This window comes from Stegodyphus dumicola, chromosome 2 (assembly GCF_044657685.1).
Source record: "Stegodyphus dumicola isolate Sdum_Otavi_A_Nest chromosome 2, ASM4465768v1".
NCBI lineage: Eukaryota > Metazoa > Arthropoda > Arachnida > Araneae > Eresidae > Stegodyphus > Stegodyphus dumicola.
Genome location: NC_140769.1, coordinates 54,213,770 through 54,236,292, shown reverse-complemented (window position 1 = coordinate 54,236,292; position 22,523 = coordinate 54,213,770). Strand labels below are relative to the sequence as shown.

Here is a 22,523-nt window from a genome sequence, read left to right as displayed (position 1 = left end):
ACCTACTGATCTATTTTTTGAAAAAAAAAAAAAAAAAAAAAAAAAAGAGAGAAATGAAACTGTAATTGAAGCTATTCCCTTTAAATGCATCCCATCGAAGTCCCCTGATGTGTCTTCTAAGGATTACTATGCATTTGGACTTTTAACACAAATTCTTTATAAGTGGCATCCCAAAAGATTGGATGAACTCTGAAAGATTTTGAAGGAGGAGTGGAATAAAATCAACCTTGATGTTTTAAGAAAAGGACTTTTATCTTCAAAATCGAAATGTAATATGATAGTTCAACAAAAGGGCTATCAGACTGAACATATTTGAGAATAAAATTCTAAGGTTTGTTTATATATAAATCTTTGTGAAATCGTTACAAAAATGTGTGAACACCCCCTGTAATTGTTATAAGTTAAAAATTATGGAATTGCTCTACAATAATTCCACAAAGAAAAAGTGAAATTCATGATGATATTAGAAATACCTATAGTATTGCACAATGATAAATGTTTGATGAAATACAATGGCCCTTATAACACACATATGGAATTATACATCATTGGCTGCAAAATATAATTTGTTTCAGACTCTCTCTCTTAAATCCATGTATTCATTGTCTTCTTATCATACTGACAAGATTTGCATCACTTGTTGAATATTTTTCATACCAAAGTTAGTAAGTACTATTTCAGATAATACTCTTGTAAAATTGCACAAAGGTTTTGCAACAGTCTGCTAAAAACATTACTCTCAAACTTATACAGCATTACTGACCACCTACAAAGACCGGTCACCCTATTCTGCCATCATACTTTTGTCAGAATGTTTTCAATAGCATTTCACTTATGGATTGGATTGGATTGCATTATTCAGTTATGGCAAAGCACACGAAAGCTATCTGCCTAAAGGTAGGAATGCCTTCGTGGAGGACTTTCTAAGGGAAACTGGCTCGTATACATGTTACATATTTGTAAAACAATGAAAACGCCCATGCAGCCAGCCCATTCGCGGGATTCGAACCTCAGACTAAACTACCAGTGTTTAGCATCTTTACCGTTTGGCCGCTGGTGGGCCTCATTTCACTTATGACTACAGACATCTAAATTTCTTATTCATTATGCTGCTATAAACTGCAGCATTTTATGTACAGCTTTGAAGTAAGTTTATGCCCAAAGTTTCCTATATTTCTTCACGAGTTCAGTACATTATATATTAAGAAAATTATGAAGAAATAATTAAGGTTCCAGATCTTAAGTGGATCCAAACCCACTTCTAACACTTAGCACATTAATTTTAAAAAAATCTGAAATGTTTCAGATTTGAAATTACGTCTAAAGGGGTGTTTTTTAATGTTTTGTATGTTACCTTTATTTATTAAATATCATGTTCTTTGCACTTAAACCATAAAATTTAGTTTAATAGCAATGCTGCAAAATAATTTTAAAATGAGCACATTTTTAGAATTTCTGATATACAGTTCAATGCGCTAGAGATAAAAAGGTTCCCCCCCCAATAGAGTGTTGCCATTGCTTGTTTTTAAATTGTTGATTTTGTTACTCAAAAATTCATTAAAGTTTTACAAAATCTGAAATCGATAATAAAACAAATTTCAAATTTGGGATTTCAGATGCCCATATTCACAGTAGGATTACGTCATTCAAAACTGGATGGCTCTTGATATCATTGTTTTATCACAATGTGAGAAATATACATACATTTATGCAGATTCATTATTTAATTTCTCCAAATATAATGCAGGACTCTAACAATTTGTGACAACAGTTTGAAAAGTGAACCGACATTTATAGGAGTCTGACACAAAATGCCAAAACAAAAGTAATAGTCCTTTGGGACTCAAATACCTTTGGACTAAAAAGAAAGAACGAAAAAAAATACAAATACACATAACCTTTTAATGTGAATGTGAGAAAATAAATGAAAATGTTGCACCAGTTTAACTAGGGAAACTATTAAATTTATTACCTCTAAAACAAATCTGAGAGAAAATCCCAGAAATCAAGGTGGAACATAATTTTACAAATAAAAATAATTCAAATAGGACAGCAGTTGCAAAATCCCACCTTGTTACAGGCCATGATTTTCTCTCTAAATACCTACATTTTGTCAACTCTGTTTTAGACCTCTTTCAAGCCATACAATCTTTCAAGAGAATAAATATGAGATTCAACTTCTCTACTGCCCTGCTCCTAGCTGGGAAATGATATTGAATTTTTTTTTAAATCTTTATATTTTATTACCTGCTGCACTATCTTACCTTTTTATAACTCAACACTGAACATTTAATCTATAAACTTAAGAATTTCTTCTACTATGAATATTATCTAGGAGAAACATATTTAAGACTTTATTATAAATTTCTGTCAGTGTATGCCAGTGTTTCGATCTAACTAATAATCAAATGCACTCAGTGTTCAGTAAGCATTAAGTTCTCAGCATGCATAATTAAAGGGGAAAAACAGAGAAGAGATTAAAATTTTAGCACAAAATTAATTAAAAGTTTAGAGGGGAAAAAACAGTAACTTATATTAGTAATTACTAATAGCAGTAGTTTAATAAATTCACTCATTAAAAAGTTTTGGGCAGATTATTTTTAAAAGGAAACAAAGTACATAGGAAATTGTGTATTTCATTTTATATTTTTAGCTTAGATTTTCAAGCAATTTATTTTTAATAATGTACACAAGGATGTCACACACAGCTTTTATCAAAATAATATTTACAAAATTAAACCAGATATTTTAGAAAATCCATGTTAAAACAATTTTTTTAGATTATTGAGTGACGTTCTACAAATGAAAAATTAGATGTCCCCGACATAACTCATTAAATGATTTGATTAAAAAAACTAAAATTGAAGAGACCGGAGATAGAAATATTTCTTCCCTCTGCACCAGCCTATTCAGGGATGAATGTCATTGACGTAAAGAAAATAGACATCATCAAAAAAGTTATTCACTACATACTAGAAGAACATACAGATTTTTACAACCCCATCACGTTATGGCCAGTCTCTACAACAACTGCACCTTCCGAGAGAGAAGACAACTAATGTGGTTGGTTAAAATTTGTTTGACTATATTTGAGTTTTAAATATTGTTTCAATATTATGTTCACTATTAAAGATTTTTGACAACTATAATACTTTTTTGGGTGAGTGAATGTCATTTTTAATGGGATGAAAAACGTATAAGCCATTTATTTTATTTTGTGACATGTTTCATATTTCTATTGCTCAAAAATGCCTTTTTTGTTGTAATTAAGTAAGCTGTTCAAAAATCATATATATTATTCCTTTTCGCCTCTTTACTGTTGAAATGGCACATGTCCACAAGATCAAAAATTGACTAGAAATTTTAAAATAAGAATTAACATTGTGAAAAAATGCCTACAAAGTTTTTTTGACTACCACTTTTTTATTTAGGAATCGAAATATGTGGTAACTTTATTCTGGAAAATGATAGAAGGTTTTTATTGCCTGGTGTAAAATTTGCAAAAATGGACATGTGCCCTTCTAGTTGTTCAATTCTAGTTGTGCCATATTACATTAAATGTTCTCACTGTATTAATCCAGAACTTTCAGAAGGACATATTACACAGCAAAAATCTATCTTTATTTCGAGACTTCAAATATGCATGTTTCTCCTCCTCAAACAGCCATTCTCTCTCTTCTCCGCTTCTACCTAGGGTTGCTGTATTTTTGACAAAAGGTGGGGGAACAAGGCATGCTCCTTATCACCACCATAGAGTTCCCCCCAGTTCCTTTGATGGCAATTCAAAGGAATGACATCAGATGGATATTTAAGAGGATCCGTGCTGTCGAGTATTTTTTTTCCCTCAACACAAAAATAGGATATAAAATTAGAAAAATCAAAATGTGATTCAACATTATGAGTAGGTAATAATGCACACATATAAAAAGTAAAATATTAATACATATGTGAAAACTTAAACTTAATTTTTTTTTTTTTAATTGCAATATAAGAAGCAAGTTTCTTAGAAAAGTGCACATGTCTTCCCGATCGTGTGACAGTTTATATTTTTAAGTACCTATCTGATTTCAGCTCAAGTAAATCAGAGTCTGAAAGCAATAGGCCGGTTTCACATGACTGATGGACACCATAGATGTAATGCCGTTTATTTGAATTGTGAATGTTTTGTCCGTTCTCTTGAGGAATTATGTGCGGACCTGAGTACAGCTGGCCCGATGGTGACTTATTCGAACAATACATAAGCATACATGTGTGCATGAATTTAGGTGCCGACTTACATAATACCTATCTCAACAATGTGCAGATGTCACTAGAAGGTTTAATTGCTGCATTCTATGTCGGAGATTGGTGATGAATCGAGTGTCGCAGGAAGATATCATAGATGATGCTATCATGTCACTAGGCAGCCTAAGGGTAGCACCGTACACAAGTTCTGCACAAGGTGTTTGTATATCCTCCTTAATTGCAGTCTGGATGCCAAGCAGAACAACTGGAAGTGTTTCAGTCCAATTATTGTTCTCATGAGCATGCTTGCCAACCTATGACACTCAAAAATCAGGAGATTTTTTTAAGAAATCGAGAGATATTTCACAATGTTAAAAAGACTTTTTAAATGATGAAAATATAGTTTTTAATAATGAATTAACTTTAAATAGTAACCAATTCTTAAATGCAAGCAACACGAAAATACCTTATACATAAAAATAAATTTTATTACTTGCATCGTTTAACAAAAACAACCCACTTTAATCAGTTTTTGTACAAATGTTATAAATAGTGGCAGATTTTCCTTTCTTTAAGAAACTTCATAATTTTGTTCATAACAATTGCCACATAGGCCTGTTTTTGCTAATAAAAGTTTTTCTAATGTGTCATCACTAATATTAGATCTAAATTTACTCGTTTTCGCAACAACACTGAAAATCCTCTCACATTCTGCATTACTATGGGGAACTGTCAAGATGGCCAACATAATTCTAGACAGTTCACTATATTTTAAAATTCCATCAGCATCTTTCAGTTTTCCAATTAAACTCCACTGGGTGTCAATCCTAGCTAATTTTATAACTTCATCCAAGTTTTCTAATTGTAAACTGCTGTTATGCAGCTGTTGGAACTGTTTCAATTTTTCCTTCCTTTTAGAACTCCTTTCAAGATAATAATAAATATCAACAATGCGTTCATCCACATTTATTGGTAAAGAAGCTGCCCCTTTCTCAGCTGCTAAATTTAAGAGGTGACAGGTGCACCTGATAATCTGCAAATCTGAATTTTCCTTTCTTAAGATGCCTGCAACACCGGTCTTCAAGCCTACCATTACTGGTGCATTATCGGAACCAAGTGCTAACCAACTGAAAGTTTTAATAATTAGCTGTGCTATATTAAAGCTGTCAAATGTCTTCTAAAGTGGGGACAGAAAGTAAACTGCACTCAATTTCTGAAGATTCTGGATTAAAAAATGAAAAACAACAATTGGATACAGTTTTGAATCGGTATTATTGCTTCCATTCGTAGAGAGGCAGAACGAAGCTGTTTTAATGCAATCAATAACTGAAGATTTATTTTTCAAATCCATTTATTTAACAATTGCACCTGTTTTGGTTCTTGCACTTGAGTATTTCTTAGCGATTTCACTATCGGGAAACATTTTTCTAAATAAAGATGCAGCGTGATCTGATGCATTCAGTGGCAGGTTGTGCTCCAATAAAAAGGCAGAGAACAGACATTCTGCATTAATAACTTTTTGGTCCTTTGTTTCCGAAGAAAAAATTAATTTTTTGTTTTTTCAAAACAACTCATGTTGTCCTTGTGTTTTTGTATATGCACATGTTGTCCTTGTGTTTTTGTATTTCTGCCTAGAGTGAAAATGAAGCGCCAATACTCCATACCTCCCATCACTAATTACATCTCGGGGCACGGGCCCTTTCCCAGCTATTTTGAGCGATTTGGTATCTATCATACAGGCTTGTGCGTCTGTAGGTCGCTCGGAACTCCAGACCATTAGTTCTTTGAATGCCCGCTCACGGAGGATAATCACCTCCACTTGCCAGCAGACAACCAAATAGCCTTCAAACGATTCATCATTAAGAACAAAGGCACAGTGAATACCATCTGCAGAATAATCAGGCATATAACCGCCCTGGGGCAAGACCTATGCCAAACCCATTAATTCAGGGTCTTAAGTGAATGTAAGTACTCCTCTGCATCTAAGGAAATACAGTATCTTCCTTCTACTAAGCGCATGTACCTCCTTTATTAATAGTATTTATGTGTCATGTCATGTATGCGTTATGCTAATGTTTTTTTTTTTTTTTCTTAAATGTGTAACCAGTATGTTATGTAATGTATACCTTGCAAACCTAAAATCTGTAATACAACATAAATAGCCAATGTATCTCTCATCTGCCCCTGTATGGCAATGTAATAAATCTTTTAAGATCTCAATAAACCCCCGGTAGATAGGGAAGGGTGCGGGACATATGCCTGTTTACCTCTGTCAAACACCAGGCGTCCCCGTCCTCTGTCACCTGTATATGCACGTTTCAGAACATCCGCACTTCCACCATGCGAAATCGAAAAATCGCAACAACAGACGATACACATCGCAAATTTATTACATTTCCTTAAGGAAATAATGGAAGGCAAGTCAACTATGCACGAGTTTTGAAACGTACACGAGTATTTCACCTTTCTTGCAGACATAACAAAAGATGATAATTTCTAAAACTATTTCCCGAAGGCACGTGTGCTCACACAACTCAGGACAAAATGACCAAAATAACTAAAGAACATCCAAATAACAGCTTGCTTTGTGCTCATTGGCTAATATATGCCAGACGACACACAGTGGAGCTTGATGCCCATTAGAGAACTGGAGAGCGACGTTTTTGGATACATATATGCTCTCACTCACAAAGCAGAAGTTCTCATCTGATTCGCACGGTTTTGTTTTAGATATAATCTAGAGAAAATTCAATTGCTTTCAGATGTCCAAACTCACTGTTTTTTTTTTTTTTTTTTTTTTTTGTTTTTTTTGTTGTTCATATAACAAAGTATTAAACCAAGTTCCATAAAAATCGTGAGAAATTTTAAGAATAAGAAAAAGTTGGGGGAAATATATTGTAAATCGGGTTGGCAGGAGAGTGGTCGAAAATCGGGAGAGTTGGCATCTCTGCATGAGACTTGAGAGACGATTTTAAGTGCCGGTGAAATTGCTCAACAATGCCATTTGACATTGGATCATACACTGCCATTGTGGTTCTGTTTGTTCCCAAAATGTGAATAAACTCTACAAACATTGCAGATCTCATTTAAGAACCTTGGTCAGTTGTTATAATTGATGGGCAGCCAAAGTGAGATATCCATGAGTTGAAAATAGCTCCTGTTTTCATATCGGGGATAGGTATGGCTTCAGGCCATCTGGAAAATCTATCTGTTAAGTCAAAAGGTACATGTTGCCTTCTGATGGTGGTAACGGGCCAACAGTGTCCATATGAATTTGTGAAAAATGTGCATCAGGAAGAGGGATTATACTCAATGATGCTCTAGTGTGTCTGGTTATTTTCGATCGCTGGCTAGAATCGCAGAATTTCACCCAAATGATGTTTCATATTGGGCCATACATAACAAGAAGAAATGAGTTTTGTAGTAGCTGCAATTTCCAATTCCTGGATGTGATAGATTATGCAGATGATAAGATGAGTCTGCGAAAGGAGTTTGCAACAAATGGACGAGGAACGTCAGTAGAGATGTCACACAGAATGTTACCATTGGAGTATTGGCCTGGCTTGAATTCCAGCTTCAAAGATGATGTATTGTTTTTGAGAAGATTTCGTACCTCCGTATTAGCTGTTAAGCTACGGAATATTTTTTAAAATCCCAAAATGGAGATTTTGTTATGGAATCAATTTCGATTTTTGAAAGTGCATCAGAAACAGCATTTTTAGAACCTTGCACATGCTTAATACCGGTAGAATACTGAGGAATAAAATCTAAATGACGTAACTGCCGAGGTGAACATTTGTGAGGATTCTGCTTAAAAGGGTATACTAACGGTTTCTGATCCATATAAATTTGAAAATTTCTGCCCTCTAGCATGTGTCAGAATTTCTTAATTGCAGAATAAATTGAAAATAATTCCCTATTGTATGCAGACCATTTCTGTTGACTTTTGTTCAGTTTCATAGAGAAAAATGCTATAGATTCCCATGTTTGTTGATATAACTGCATAAGAATGCGGCCTATTGCGACGTCTGAAGCATCTACCCAGATGCTTGACTGGGATCCAGGAATAGGGTATCTCAAAAGGGTAGCCTGAGCAATGGCATTTTGGCAGCGATAAAGGCTTGTTCAGCATTTTTGTTCCAATTTAACGTTGAGGATGAATCCTTAACACTATAAGGTATTTCTCCCACTTTGCTAGCATGCCTTTGTGGTGTAGTGGTTCTGCACACTGGGTCGGTATTCCAGAGGTCCGTGGTTCGATTCCCGGCGAAGATGATTGCTCATTTTTCATCTTGCCTGCTTCCAAAAAATACCTAATGTTTCTACAACACGAGAAGATTTCTTTTTATTAATATGTCCTTCTAAGAATTTTATTAAAGGAGAAAGAATGTATGCTGCTTTAGGTATGAAATATCTGTAAAAGTTAAACATGCCCAAAAATCTGTGAAGCTGAAAGAGGGTGGTAGGTTGAGAGAAATCTAAAATACATTTGACTTTACCAGAAAGAGGTTCGATTCCATTTTCACTATGGCAAAAACCAAAGAAATCAATTGATGTTTGACCAAAGGTGCATTTTGAAACATTTTATACAAAGTCCATATTCCTGAAGTTTTGAAAATAATGCTTTCAAATGCCTGCAGTGTTCCTCAGAATCTTTAGAGGCTATGATCAAGTTGTAGATGAAAGCATAAACACCTTCTAAATCTTGTAATCTGGCAATTTATTAATGGAAGGAAACTCTTTTAAAATTTTGTGATAAGGCGTATCACTGAAGACAGTTTCTACTGAATAAATATCCACATTTTTCATGTAGCCTACAATTGTTTTTAAATCTTTGAGACATTTGTTTCTAAAGTCAGGCACCAATTTAAAGAAATAGAGGAAATCTGCCCCAAGAATGGGTGTACTAACATTTGCTATAAGAAAAGTCTAGGTAAAGTGTCGTCTTAATTTGAAATTCAAAGGAAGTGTTTTTTCACCATAAACATGGACAGTTGAAGAATTAGCAGCGACAAGTGTTTGTTGGGAAGAGCTTCGTTTTTGTGAATTGTTTGCCAAAAGTAAGGTCATGTCAGAGCCAGTATCGACCAAGAATGAAATATTTGTTCTCCAGTCATGAACGAACAGGCGACGTAAAATTTGAGGCAAAGAATAAGTCACCTCTATTCTTTGCTGGTTTCATTTCTCTTCCATGAACAAGGTTTATTACCAGAGGTAGTACATAGCTGCCTGCAGAAGGTTCCCTGTATTTAATAAAATATATTACAAAAATTTCTTTGCCATTGTTGCCATATTTCTTTTATAATAAATAATTATTTAATTGCAAAGTGTAGCTTTGTCTTACTTATGCAGCTCCAAATTTAGAATTATAATTTTAAAAAATGCAGCTGCCTACGGCAACATAAACTGGTTATCATTAATTTAGGAAAAACCATAAAAATGACATGTACAATTTAATGAAATTGATCTACAGTATGCAACACACAGTAAGGTATGAAATAACATGAAAAGAAATTACTAGACAATTATGGTGTTATAGAAATTAACATGCATATAAAATGAACAATTCGGATATGTCAATTTGGTATAGGAAAATTACCTTCAACATAGACATGACATCGCCTAGAAACAATACAACACGTACAGCAATGTGCGATACTGTCAATTATGCAGTCTATCAGTTCTGTAGGAAATGAGAGTCATTGCTCTAACAAAGCAGTAGCAAGCATGGCAAGATTCTTAAGAGGAGGATTGAGAGCAGCGATAAATCTTCCTAAAGCATTGCTTGGTAAGATTCATACTCAATAAGATTCAAGTCTGGTGATCAAGCTGGCCACTCCATGCACTGAGTTGTTTGCTGTTGGAGATAATCATCCACAATGTGAGCCCTGAGTGGTCTAGTGCTGTCATCCTGTAGAAGGAAATTATCACCTATTGTCACCTATTAAGGCGCAAGGATGAGCATCAAGGATGTCACCTCTATAGGTCTGAGCATGCATGGTTCCATGTGGAAAGATATGGATGTCTGTGTCCATCCAAAGAGATGCCACTCCATACGCAAACACTGCCTCCTTCATATGCATCTCTTTCATGGATGAATGATAACGGGTTAGAGTTTCTCTTCAAATCAATAACGCCTTCTATTGTCTTGGAGGCTAAACCTGGACTCATCCATAAAGCTGACCAGTGGACATGTTAACATGCCCACCTTGGAAGTTCCCTTCTATGATGTGTCGTGAGCGGCACGCAAATGCTAGTTGCCTTGAGTACAGACCTCCTGTGTGAAGCCTTCTAAGCACAGTTCACGTTGACTCCAACCTTTCAATAGCTGCAACAAGGAAGGATCTGAGTTGAGGTTCTATTCCTTTGTGTGCATGACAACGAATATCAGTCATCAGCGGTCGTTGTAGCAGTCGGCCATCCTGGACAGAACCTCCTGAATGCCAAATTTGTGGTTAGAAATTCTTGTCAAAGTGTATGAAACAGACAGCATCACACTTATCCACATAACCACTTCTATCTGACTTTGTCCTGCCTCTAGTCTCTCAATAACTTTCCAGCACAGTTCTTTATGAAAATGATACCAGGAGGTTATTGTTACAAATTGGCTATCCAAGATTTCTTACCCCAGTATAACAGCAAAATTTGCAGGCTTGCTCTGAAACAAGCAATTTTATGTTCCTCACGGATGACGTATTTCGATTGCAGCACCACTAATTTCCATACTGCAGTTTTAATCAGGAATTCTCATTAACAACATATTCAAATTTCATGTGAATTGGCTTCTTTTTGAATTGGTTACTGCCCTTTCTGTGATTTTTCCTTAATGTTTTGAAACCCATGTATTTTAGAAACTATAACTAATACCTTAGAGAAGTGTATTAAAAAAAATATGAAAGTTTTCAGATTTTATATTGCACCCAAAGGAGCATTTCTTGCATTTACATACATATATACATTTCGAAAGCATTTGGGCTAATGCCCCTTTAGGCTAAAAATATTTAAAAACAGCATAGCTTTAAGAATTTACTATACAGAGTCTCATATACTGGAAATAAAAACGTTTTATTCCATACAGTGTTGCTTTAAAACTGTTTTTAATCTAAAATTCATTAAAATTTTTATAAAATATGAAATAGATAATAAAACAAATTCAAAATTGTGACTTCCAGATGCCCATATTCGAGTGGAAAACTACATTATTCAAAATTTGATGGCTCTAGGCACTGTTGTTTTTTCACAATGCGAGAAATATAGATACAATATTGCAGATTCTTCATTAATTTCTTTAAATATAATACAGGACAATAATATTTGGTGGCAACAATTTGAAAAGTGGTTCAATGCTTTTAGTGACTCAATGCAAAATGCTATTTCAAGACTAATAACCCTTCTGGGCTTAAAAAAAAAAAAAAAAAAAAAAAGAAGAAGAAGAAGCAGCAATATACTTTAAAAGCCATAAACCTTCAAAGCAATATATAGGTATACCTAAAACTATCTGACTTATAACAGTTCCATTTTGCAACATGCATTATTCACACTGAATCTGAAATCATACATTTGTAATCAGTTTAATTAAAATCAATAATGTTTTTCTACCAAATATCATAATGCTTAATTTAGGCATTGAATTAAGGTATGATTGCAACATTTAAAGGCTATTATCTCCCCTTACATACACACTTTTAATCTCTGATATGAGAAATGCACCAATTTGTGCTTTTTGGGGTGAGCTGAATCACTGACAAAGGTACTGAAAATACAGAGAAAAGGGGAAAAATAAAAGACCAACTTATAGATTTTGGGAAAGCTGCAATACCAGAAAATGTACATGCAATGCAGTAGAATACAAGCAATGCATACTGTGACATAAAAGCAAGCTACATCCGAATATTATGGAAATGCATCCTACATTGCACAAATGATTCATTGGGCTTTGGAACTCATTTGATAGGTAACAACATCAATCAGTTTCAAAGAATTTAGACAATAAAAAGATCCATATCAAAGCTGCACGTACCGTAATTTCGCGCGTATAGTCCGCGGACTATCTGTGTTTAAAATGCAAATTTTTGAAGCTGCGGACTATCCACCAGTGCGGATAATACGCTGGTTGTTCACGGTTAAAATCGTTGAAATTTAAAAAACACGCTGTCGTGAACTGCCAATGATCAAATATAAAAAAAGCGCGAGATTCCAAGAAAACATTCGTATGTATCGTATCGATAGTGAACCATAGAGCATAGTGCAGAACGAATGAGTAGTAGCAAGTAGAGCTCTTAAAATCCAGCCTGGCGCATCAAGCGATGCCAGATATGAGCACTCAGCGCAACCATAGTCTTGTATCCCAGTATCCTTCGCACTGCTTTAGCGCAACTGCCGGGAGGGGGAAAAGTAGTTGATGCGTCAGCTCGAGTTTTAGGAGCCTTAGTGCTTGTGTACCTGGAGGCCTGGAGTACAAAAAAAAAACGTGATTCGTTTACTTATAGTGTGGTTTGGCAACACCGAGTGAGTGGGGTCAAAGGTCACATTTCTTTACCACTTATCATGAGGATACCACGTTGCACAGTATTTTGTTTTCGTATTTTGTCTTTCATCTTCGATGACATTGATGAAACATCGTCGGAGTTTTACTGCCGAGTTTAAACTCAAGGTAGCTGAAAAAGATGGAAATAGAGAAGCGGGCCATTATTTTTAAGTGGACGAGAAAGCGGTGAGAAATTAGCGCAAACAAAAGGATGTGTTAAAAAGCATGGGAAGAAAGCGATCCAATCGGCATGGAAAAGTAAAATGGACAGCTTTAGAGGAAAATTTACTGAGATGGGTTCTCGACCAAAGAAATGCCGGCCGCTCCATTTCAACAGTTAAAATCCATCTCCGAGCGAAGTCCATGGCAGAAGAGATGCAGATAACGGATTTCAAGGGAGGGATAAATTGGGTTTACCGCTTCATGCGTTGTAAAAACTTGAGAGAGTTCGAACCAGAACGACAATGTGTCAGGCTGTTCCGGACAACATAGATGAAAAAAAAAGCTTCTTTCCTTCAGTTTACAAGGAAAGTTATTGCAGAAGGGAAGTATTCCCTAAAAAATATTATAAATATGGACGAAGTTTCATTAACATTTGATTGCCCACCGAATCGCACCGTTGATACTTGTGGAGTGAAAACAATATCAATAACAACAACTGGTCAAGAAAAGACCCAATTCACAGTGATGCTCGCCTGCTGTGCTGACGGCACAAAGTTGAAGCCGCTCTTAATCTTTAAGAGAAAAACAATTCCCAAGGAAAATTTTCCTCGAAGCGTCGTAATATGGTGCAATGAAAAGGGTTGGTCGTAATATGGTGCAATGAAAGGACATTATGCTCGATTGGTTTCAAGAAGTTTGGAAGAAGAGAGAAGGTGCCTTTTTCAATTCCAAAGGAGTACTAATTATGGATTTCATGAGGGCGCACATAAAAGACAGTGTAAAGGCGGAAGCTAAAAAAAAAAAAAAAAAACATCGGTGCTGAACTTAGCGTTATTCCAGGAGGTTTAACAAAAATCTTGCAACATCTGGATATTAGCGTGAACAAAAGTTTCAAGTCCCACGTACGTGCTTGCTGGGAGATCTGGATGTCAGAAGGCAACTAGTCAGATTTCCTCCTTTTGTGAAAGTTTACATACTTTCACAAAAGGAGGAAATATGAGACGCGCTTCATACAGTGAAGTTGCCGAATGGGTCGATAAATCCTGTAAAAGTGTTAAAGTGTCAACCATCCGATCGGGAGTTATAAAAGCCAGGATTGTTAGTGAAAGCGAGGAAATTACTGACAGTGAAGATAGTGATGCTGAAAAGAACTTTCGGAAACTCTTCCCGAAAATATATTAGAACTGTTTAATTCTGATACCGATGAATCGGACTTTGAAGGTTTTCCTAAATGTGGTAGAATGTGTGATTAATTAATATATGATTAATTAGTAAGCACTGTTTTTATTTGTATTTAGCGTTTTATTTCTGAAGGTATATTAGTAAGCAAGTACTTTTTTTCTATTTATACTTAGTTCTTTGTTTCTAAAATACATTAATATCGCCATATTAAAAAAACGCAATTTCGGACGTATAGTCCACGGACTATCCGGTGGTGCGGACTATCTGACAATTTTTGAAATTTTTTTATATAAAATCGTGTCTGCGGCCTATACGATGGTGCGGACTATACTTGCGAAATTACGGTACTTATGAAACATCCCCACCCACCCAGAATATGAATTAATGAAGCTCATATTATTATTAATGAATAGTAAACTCATGAAGAAAGATATACCAAGCTAGATACTAATGCAGAATTAGCTGAAAATACCTACAAAGGTAGCTGCTAAAGACCATAAAAAGTTATTGGTGTACACTTGAAAATGTTACAGGATAATTTCATATGGTGATCCCATTACTGATATATAGCATTTAAATTCCCTCAAATATAAATAATGAATTTTCTTGCCACAACAAATGCATAAAGAGAAGAAACTAAAGATAAAATATGTGTGCGCAACACTGCTTCAATTTTTCAGCACATTAATCAATTTTTTAAAAAAAATTAGTTTTATTGTATATATGGCATTTAAACTTATCTGGTTTGTTTTGTTATTTTTTAAATACAAATATCCATTAATTTATCAATAATTTTGAAAAATACAGAAAAAAAATTAACTAATAACTAAATTTCTATGTGTTTTTAAGTTTTTGAATAATATCTGCTTTCAAATACTAAAAGATGTAAATGATGTGAGTCACCTGGATATAATGAAGGATTATTGTGTAATGATGCATACTTCTCAGATAGCAAAATACAAGAAAGAAATTTCATATTAATTGAATTAAACAGGAAGTTCATGAGTAAAACACACCAATTCCTATTCTGGCACAAAATTTTTGCTAAAAGATAAACTAACTTTCTTTTGGTATGGTAAAGAATGTGCATTATTTTCTCAAACCTCTAGGCCAAAAGTTCCCAACAAGGTGGACACTGATGCCCCCCCATGGGAGTTAATGAAATTTTAAAGGGGGTCTGATGATTAAGGCGTCAATCTGAGATCTATGGGTGAATATGCACTGGAAACAATCAAGATCCCATTGATTTAAAAAAAAAAAAAAAAAAAAATAGCAAAATTAATAATCAATTGCTTATTCATATAAAGCTCTATCATGTAGTAAGAAAGAAATCATAAAATAAATATAAGAGGAAAAATACACTTAAAGTATTCAATATATTTTAAAACTCAATAATATTTTTTTAAATATATAAATTCTTATGCAATAAATGCAATATAAAAAAGTAAAATATTAGAACATAAAACACAAAAAACATGAAAAAAGCAAAGCTAGAATGTAAAACAAGAAACAGGTTGAAATTTTTGAACAAGGCAATTTAAAAATTAAATTAAGCAATTAAGCCAAATGTTTAAAAAATTGCATCAATATATCAAGCACATCAATCATGAAAACTTGTTTATATTTGTAAAATTAAAACTAACAATACTATAAAAAAATAATTATACATAAATCTAATAAACCATTCTTTCAAAACTTTTGGTTCGTATTCTTCTTAATCTAAATATTATCTTATTAAATTAAAATTTTTTATATTAAATTATAATTTTATTATAAAATTAATTATTAAAATTATTTATGGGCAATTATTTATATTATGATTTCGTCGTATACTGTGTATTATAGAGAAAAATGTAAAGGGGTCGATAAAGAAGTCCATTTCTTTAACGGGGTTGAAGCATGAAAAATGTTTGAGAATTCCTGCTCTGGGCTTTTATATAAATTTGGCAGTGTGAGTTCAGGAATCGGTTTATATTTAGCGGTATAATTTAGAGCTAAGCCTCAATTCTTAGAAAATAATATCAGAAACAGTAAATCAACATTTTGATATTTAGTGGCAACTTCACATGACCTATATCTCCAAGTTGCGTAATTTATTGCAGTCACTATGCTGCATGTATCATATAGAAATGAAAGTATAGAACATAATGTGCATAGTGCTGCTACAACATTTCAAGAAAATCTACACAATTTTAGATAAGATTTGAATAAAATAATTTAATTTCTGTCTCCTCTGTCGCATAAATTTTTTCTAACTTAAATTCACTGGCATGCTGTCACAGCTTTCGGAATATTTCATAGAAGCCCACAGTTGAAATGCTCTTTATTCTCTACATTATAATTTTCTGCAATGTTCTCTTTAACCCTTTCAGGACGAGTGTATCATATATGCATCAGCAGCTAATCCCCTTACAAGACGGCATGCTGCTTAGCATAACTCACCTTGGAGACTGTGTGGTGCACCAGTGCATCACCCGGCTGCTAGTGACATTTGGGACTGATGCACACATGACACACCCATCTGTAGAGGGGTTTCATTTCAGCAACATGTAGTCGTGAAGGGGTTAAAGGTGCTTTTTATGGGCAAATTCCCTTTAATGATCGGAAAGTAATGTGAAGACATGCTATCATAAAGCTAGTTAAAAAAGTTAAAGCACTGACTATAATTATTGTAAACCAACTTCTCTGGGACTGGTTGAAAATGTTCAGTCCTAAGACTTTGCAGATGCACAATGCATTATACACTTGAGTAAAATCCATTAAAATAATTAAACCAAAAAGGTATAATGTGCATTATTTACGCATTGGAAAACTCAGATTTATATTTCATAAAATAAAAAATGAGTTACTGAATAAACATGTTCAGTAGCCTGAGAAATTAATATATAAATTTTATTAAAAACTCAAAAGAAAAGTTGTCTTAAAAAATGTAAATATTTGAGTATTAACACAGAAATATTACAAACACATAGGTAACTTCACCAGTTTACAAGTCAGAGAGAGGTATCTGCCTAAAAAAGAATGAAATTGCTCTTTATTATTATCCTCAAACTTCTAATAACATGTTTCTCTTTCTGTTTTTTCCTTAAGACGTTCACATAAATTGATCGCTTGCCGCTTGTTCAAACAATTACCCACTAAATACCTTAATCACACATACCTAAGACTCCAATTCTGAAGGGAAGAAATATAACTCTTTGATTTAGAAAGCTGATATCTTACTAACAAGGAATGTCTTTCAACAGGGAATCTTCAGCATTTCTCAAAAAAAAAAAAAAATACACCTGATCCTGCTCATCTAGAAACAAATAATGATAAAAAAATTAGTTATTGAATTGTTAGAAACAGGCAACTTAAAAAAAAATGTAAATGATAACGATATTTGGCGATGCTATGCTACTTTGTAGCTTTCCAAAATTTCAAATCTGCTGTGAGCCCTCAATTGTCAAAATCTCAGAGAAAAAATACATAAATAAATAAAAGATAAAAGGGCAAAACATACGCATTCCTCTTCCCCTCTCCAATATTTACAATTTTAGATTATGAAAAGATTGGAGAAGAAAGGAAAATTATGCAGCATTATAATTAAAGGAAAGCTTATGCACAAATGAAAGAAATTTAACTTAGAAAAATTATGGCCTGAATGCAGAAAATTCTACAACCATCTTATTTTAGGAAGATGCCTTATAATAAAACTATCCACACAATAGAAACAGTATGTATTTCAGGTGACAAACAGTGTTATGAAATTTGAATGCATAATACAGATAAGAACGGACTAAAAATCAACAAAACAAAATGACTTTACCCTAGCTACATTTCCAGATTGAATCAAAATGCAAATCAGTTGAGTTGTAAATAAGTATAATTTATGTGCCAAACACAGAATTAACAAAATTTTTAAACTGATCCAGACTTTTCTAATTTTTCAGATTCACAACAAAGGCTTGACAGTCAATCTGATTACAAGTTAAAATAATTATTATTTACAACTTGGAAATTAATTGAAATAATTCCTCTTCACCTGCCCCAAAAACATCATACAGTAATTTACTACTATGCAGTCAACAGCCAAAGTAATGCAAGTGAAATATTGGTTTGGTTTATTTGTTCATAACAAAGCATGCTAGCACTATCTGCCCAAGGGGACAGATGGGCCTTTGTGGAAGACTTTCTAAGGAAAACTTACTCATATCCACATTAAACAAGACAAAAGCCATGAAAACCCTCATGGAGACAGCTTATTAGCCTAGAATTGAACCCAGGTTGAACTACCAGAGATCAGCAACTTTACCACTTGTGTGCTAGCGGGCCCCAAACAAATTTTCGGTTGTAAAATAACTTCATTATTTAGTGAAATGCTTTAAAGAAGTATCCAAAAAGCATGTCAAATTCTGCAAGAAAGTTTGCCTTTGAGGTTCATATTAATTTTTATGGGTTACTTATAGGGGTTTTTGATAGGTAAAAAACATAAAATTTATCATGAAGATGGTGCAGTAACTACTAACAAAGTTAATTCATTAAAAGGCAATATAAAAGTGAGCACAAAATTTCATAATTTTGAATATTCACCTTCCCTCCAGATAAAGGAGACTTTTACATTGTATTACAGAAGTTTTGAAAATTAGTAAAAGGATACTGAAAATATACAGTGTTAAATTGTATGAAAATGTTTTAATAAAAACAGCATTATTGCAATGTGTTAATCGTTTAAAAAAAATTAAAGAGAAATAGTCCATCCTCGGCATGGAAGGAAAGGCAGATTTGAATAAATGGTACAATTATGTAATAAAACTTATGCGTAGAATTAAATATTAAATACTGTTAATTTGAAAATATCCACAGAAATCTCACCACAATAGCTGAACAGAAGATAACTAACTACTTCAAATAAAGCAATGATCGAGTAAAATATACTGTTAACAAAACATGACACAGAGTCATAATCAATCTTAGAGGTAAACATGTTATTAAACACTTGGATCACCAGAGTATATATAAAATGTTAGCTAAATATTATGCTTCTTAACATAAACACTCAAAATCCATCAGAATGCAAACTTACTGATAAAAATGTGAAGTTTCCAAGATTATACATAACTCTGAATTCCTACAACAATATCTAAAATTCATTACTGTCATTAGTAAATTGACAAATGAAAATGGTTATTGAATTCTTTTTTACATACAAAAATTTCAGTACATAGCTTTGTTCAGTAATACAGTTGTTCAGTAATATTTCAGTAATACCTATGTTGTCTTCCCTAAAAATGCACTAACATTTTTTTTTTTTTTTAAGAGTTTAGCAATTAGCCAATATTTAGACATACTGCAGTGTGTCAGGCAAGTTTGGAACAGATGGAAAAGGAAACAGTGAGACGTTGGCCACATGTATCTTACATGAACCATTTCAAGCTACTTTCGACCCCTGCATTACTCAAAAACTATTAGACCTACAAACTTGCAATTTTGTATGTCTAAAAGAGCCTCCTTGAACACCTAGAATCCCAAATTTCATTAATCATGTAGATACACTTATAATTACGAAATTATTAAGGACTGAAAAGTGTCCTTTATATCACTCACTGACTGACTCATTTATCAAAAACCTAGACCACTTCTAAATGACTTAGATACTTTAAATCTGGCAAGGTATATCATTAGGCATATATAAAGGAAAGAATCTAAAACTTCAAAAAACTACATTATTATTGAGGTTAAACGAAATAATACTCATAACGAGCATTTGACAGTGGCACCAGGCATTGCACTGATCCCCAGTTTCGGTGCTACTTTAATGCTAATCAACTTTGACTAAGGTGAAGAATAAAAACCTGTTTATAATAGATGAAATGACAGCACAGAAGTAGAGTGCAGGATCGGGTCTTTTTTTAATTTTGCTTGTAGGTTTGGGCCTAAGTACAGTGATAAACCAAATATAGCAATATCATGAAAGAATACAAACACAGCTTTCAAATGATAAAAATGTTGCCATTCAGTCACTCAAATTTAAGTAATGAAACAGGTGCCAGATGCAAATGAAACAACAGAAAATTTTAAAAAGGAAACATGATTCTAAACTTAAAAATAAAATTTTAACATTTATATTATTTAATAATTAAAAATAGCAGTTTAAACTTTTTGTTTATATTTTTACGTTTCTTTGAAAATCTAAAACTTCAAAAAACCAGCGCAGCCTAAAAGCAAGAAAAAAATTGAAGGTCATGTATTTGTTTAGACACTTTTTCATTTAAGTTAAATAAGAACATTATTTTTAATTTAGCTTTTCAAAAATTAATGATATCACAACAACAACATAAATGAGAAAAAGAGGTCACGTTTGGAAGAAATGATGTTTGGTGTAGTTGGTGTCACCAACAAAAGAGTTGAGATCTAATGGATGGCAAATTCCACAGCAGTTCCTTTATTCAGAGCTGTACAAAAACAGTTTAAAAAACGTTTAAATTTTAAAAAGTCGTTTAAAAAACAATTTATTACTTTCTTTGATATTGGATTTCTAACTTGGCAAGGTAATTTCTAGTTGAAGAAGTCAAATTTTTTTAATATAATTCATTGACAACTAAAACTTGCCAAGTTAAAAATCCGATAGCAAAGAAAGTAACACATTGTTTTTTAAATTAATTGAATAACATTGTACATTCCTACAACTATAATTAAAGGAACTGTTACGAAACTTGCCTCCGTTAGATCTTAACTCATTTGTTGGTGACACTGACTACACTGAATGTCGTTTCTCCTGAATTAGGCCCCTTTTTCACATTTATGTTGTTGTTATGATAGCTTTTACATGATTTGCATACCTAATATTAGTAATGCAGATAGACTATTTGATATTTGAACTACTTAGTAATGTTAAATTTCTAATTTGAGTACATGTTGAATAAAAAAAAAACCTTTTTCAATTAAAAAAAAATTATATGAATATCACAAATGTACTTATTTATTTTGGTTTACTAAACAGAAAGAGTAAAATTTACTTACTACAGTGTGGGTCATTATTCTAGCATTCTGAATTGCAATAAACTTTTATCTTTTGCTTTACATAATTTAGACATCTTTCATATACCTGCTCACACAAAACTTCTCGGAGTCTGTCAAAGAAAATAGAACAACTTGACACACAACACAGACCTTTTGGTGGGTTGAAGAGATATGGACCCTTGAAAAACTGAGTTGCTTAAATTCTTTTAACTAACACTGAAACAACTGGTTGATAATATAAACATTACTGTCATGCATCTTTAAAAGAATCATACTAAATCACAGAAATTGACACTTAAAACATTAAAGTCCAAATTTTATGTACAGTTCAATTCACATTTTAAGAAATTATAAAATGCAAACTATAGTTTATCATTTTGGAATTCTAAACACAAGAGTATGTTCCTTGAAGTGTGACCAGTATAAACAAGTTGTCTTTTGGCATACACTGGTTCTTCATCAAGTGCAGCGGTAAAAATTTGGTGCATATTTTTTTCTGTTTCTTACTCTAGCTATTCACAGTGAGAAGTTTTTAATCACTACAATTAACTTCCCCAATTTTCATACTTATACTTGATTACTTTTCCAATTCAATCCAACAAATATCTAGAAAATTCAATGTACATTTTTAGTAAGTACTTATAGACCACGAGCTAGCATTTGCTCTACTTTCCAAATGGATAGTTGCTCTATTTGTAAGCAAACAGTTGGTAAATTTTCTCTTCATAATTTACTAACCATATTGGTGACAATTACATGTTAATAATAAGATAACAAAATAACAAAAATCTTCAATGCTAATGTCTATTTTCCACTTTTAAGACTGAGTTCACATCATAATGAATTCTGAGTGCTTAGGTATCATACCCCTCTCTTTAATTAATAATAATAATAATAATAACAAAAAAGATAAATGAATTATAAAAACATGGTATTTTAATCTAAGTAAAGTTTTAGTGATGTATTTAGGCAGTAATGACCAACACAGAAGTCAGCAGATAATAAACTTTCTCACAATTCAACACAGAGCACACACATCTTACCTGTAAGAATTATATCTGGAATACTAGTAGGAGTCTGAGGGGTCTGTGGTGTTGTTTGATGGCTTGAAATAACTGTTGGCTTGGTATACAGAGTAGGAGACTGTAGCTGCGGATCTGTACCAAGCGATGCTATAGAATAAAACATAGCATTGTCCATATCCTGAGCAGTGTTCATTCCAGATGAAAGTTGATTTGAAAACTGAAGTCCACTCTGACTCAATAAAGAAGACATCTCACCATCCGTAGGGGGCCCAACACCCCCACCACTGTCTACAGTTGCCAAAAACATAGCTGTGTTATTGTGAGAGCCAACATTGCTAGAGTTCGAACATTTGTCTGGCATCTAAAATATAGTTGAATATATAATAGTAAATAAGAATTAA

The 22,523-nt window shown here is 33.3% G+C and overlaps 1 protein-coding gene across 6 annotated transcripts in view; it reads right to left on the bottom strand.

Moving 5' to 3' along the window:
- LOC118184702 (CREB-regulated transcription coactivator 3-like) overlaps nucleotides 1–22,523 on the bottom strand; it is a 203,733-nt gene that overhangs the window by 41,325 nt on the left and 139,885 nt on the right. For all 6 annotated transcript variants that reach the window (XM_085810658.1, XM_085810660.1, XM_085810662.1 and 3 more), the window contains one exon: nucleotides 22,141–22,483. In XM_085810658.1, the coding sequence (XP_085666784.1) occupies nucleotides 22,141–22,483 (343 nt within the window). The remainder of the gene's footprint in view (nucleotides 1–22,140; nucleotides 22,484–22,523) is intronic.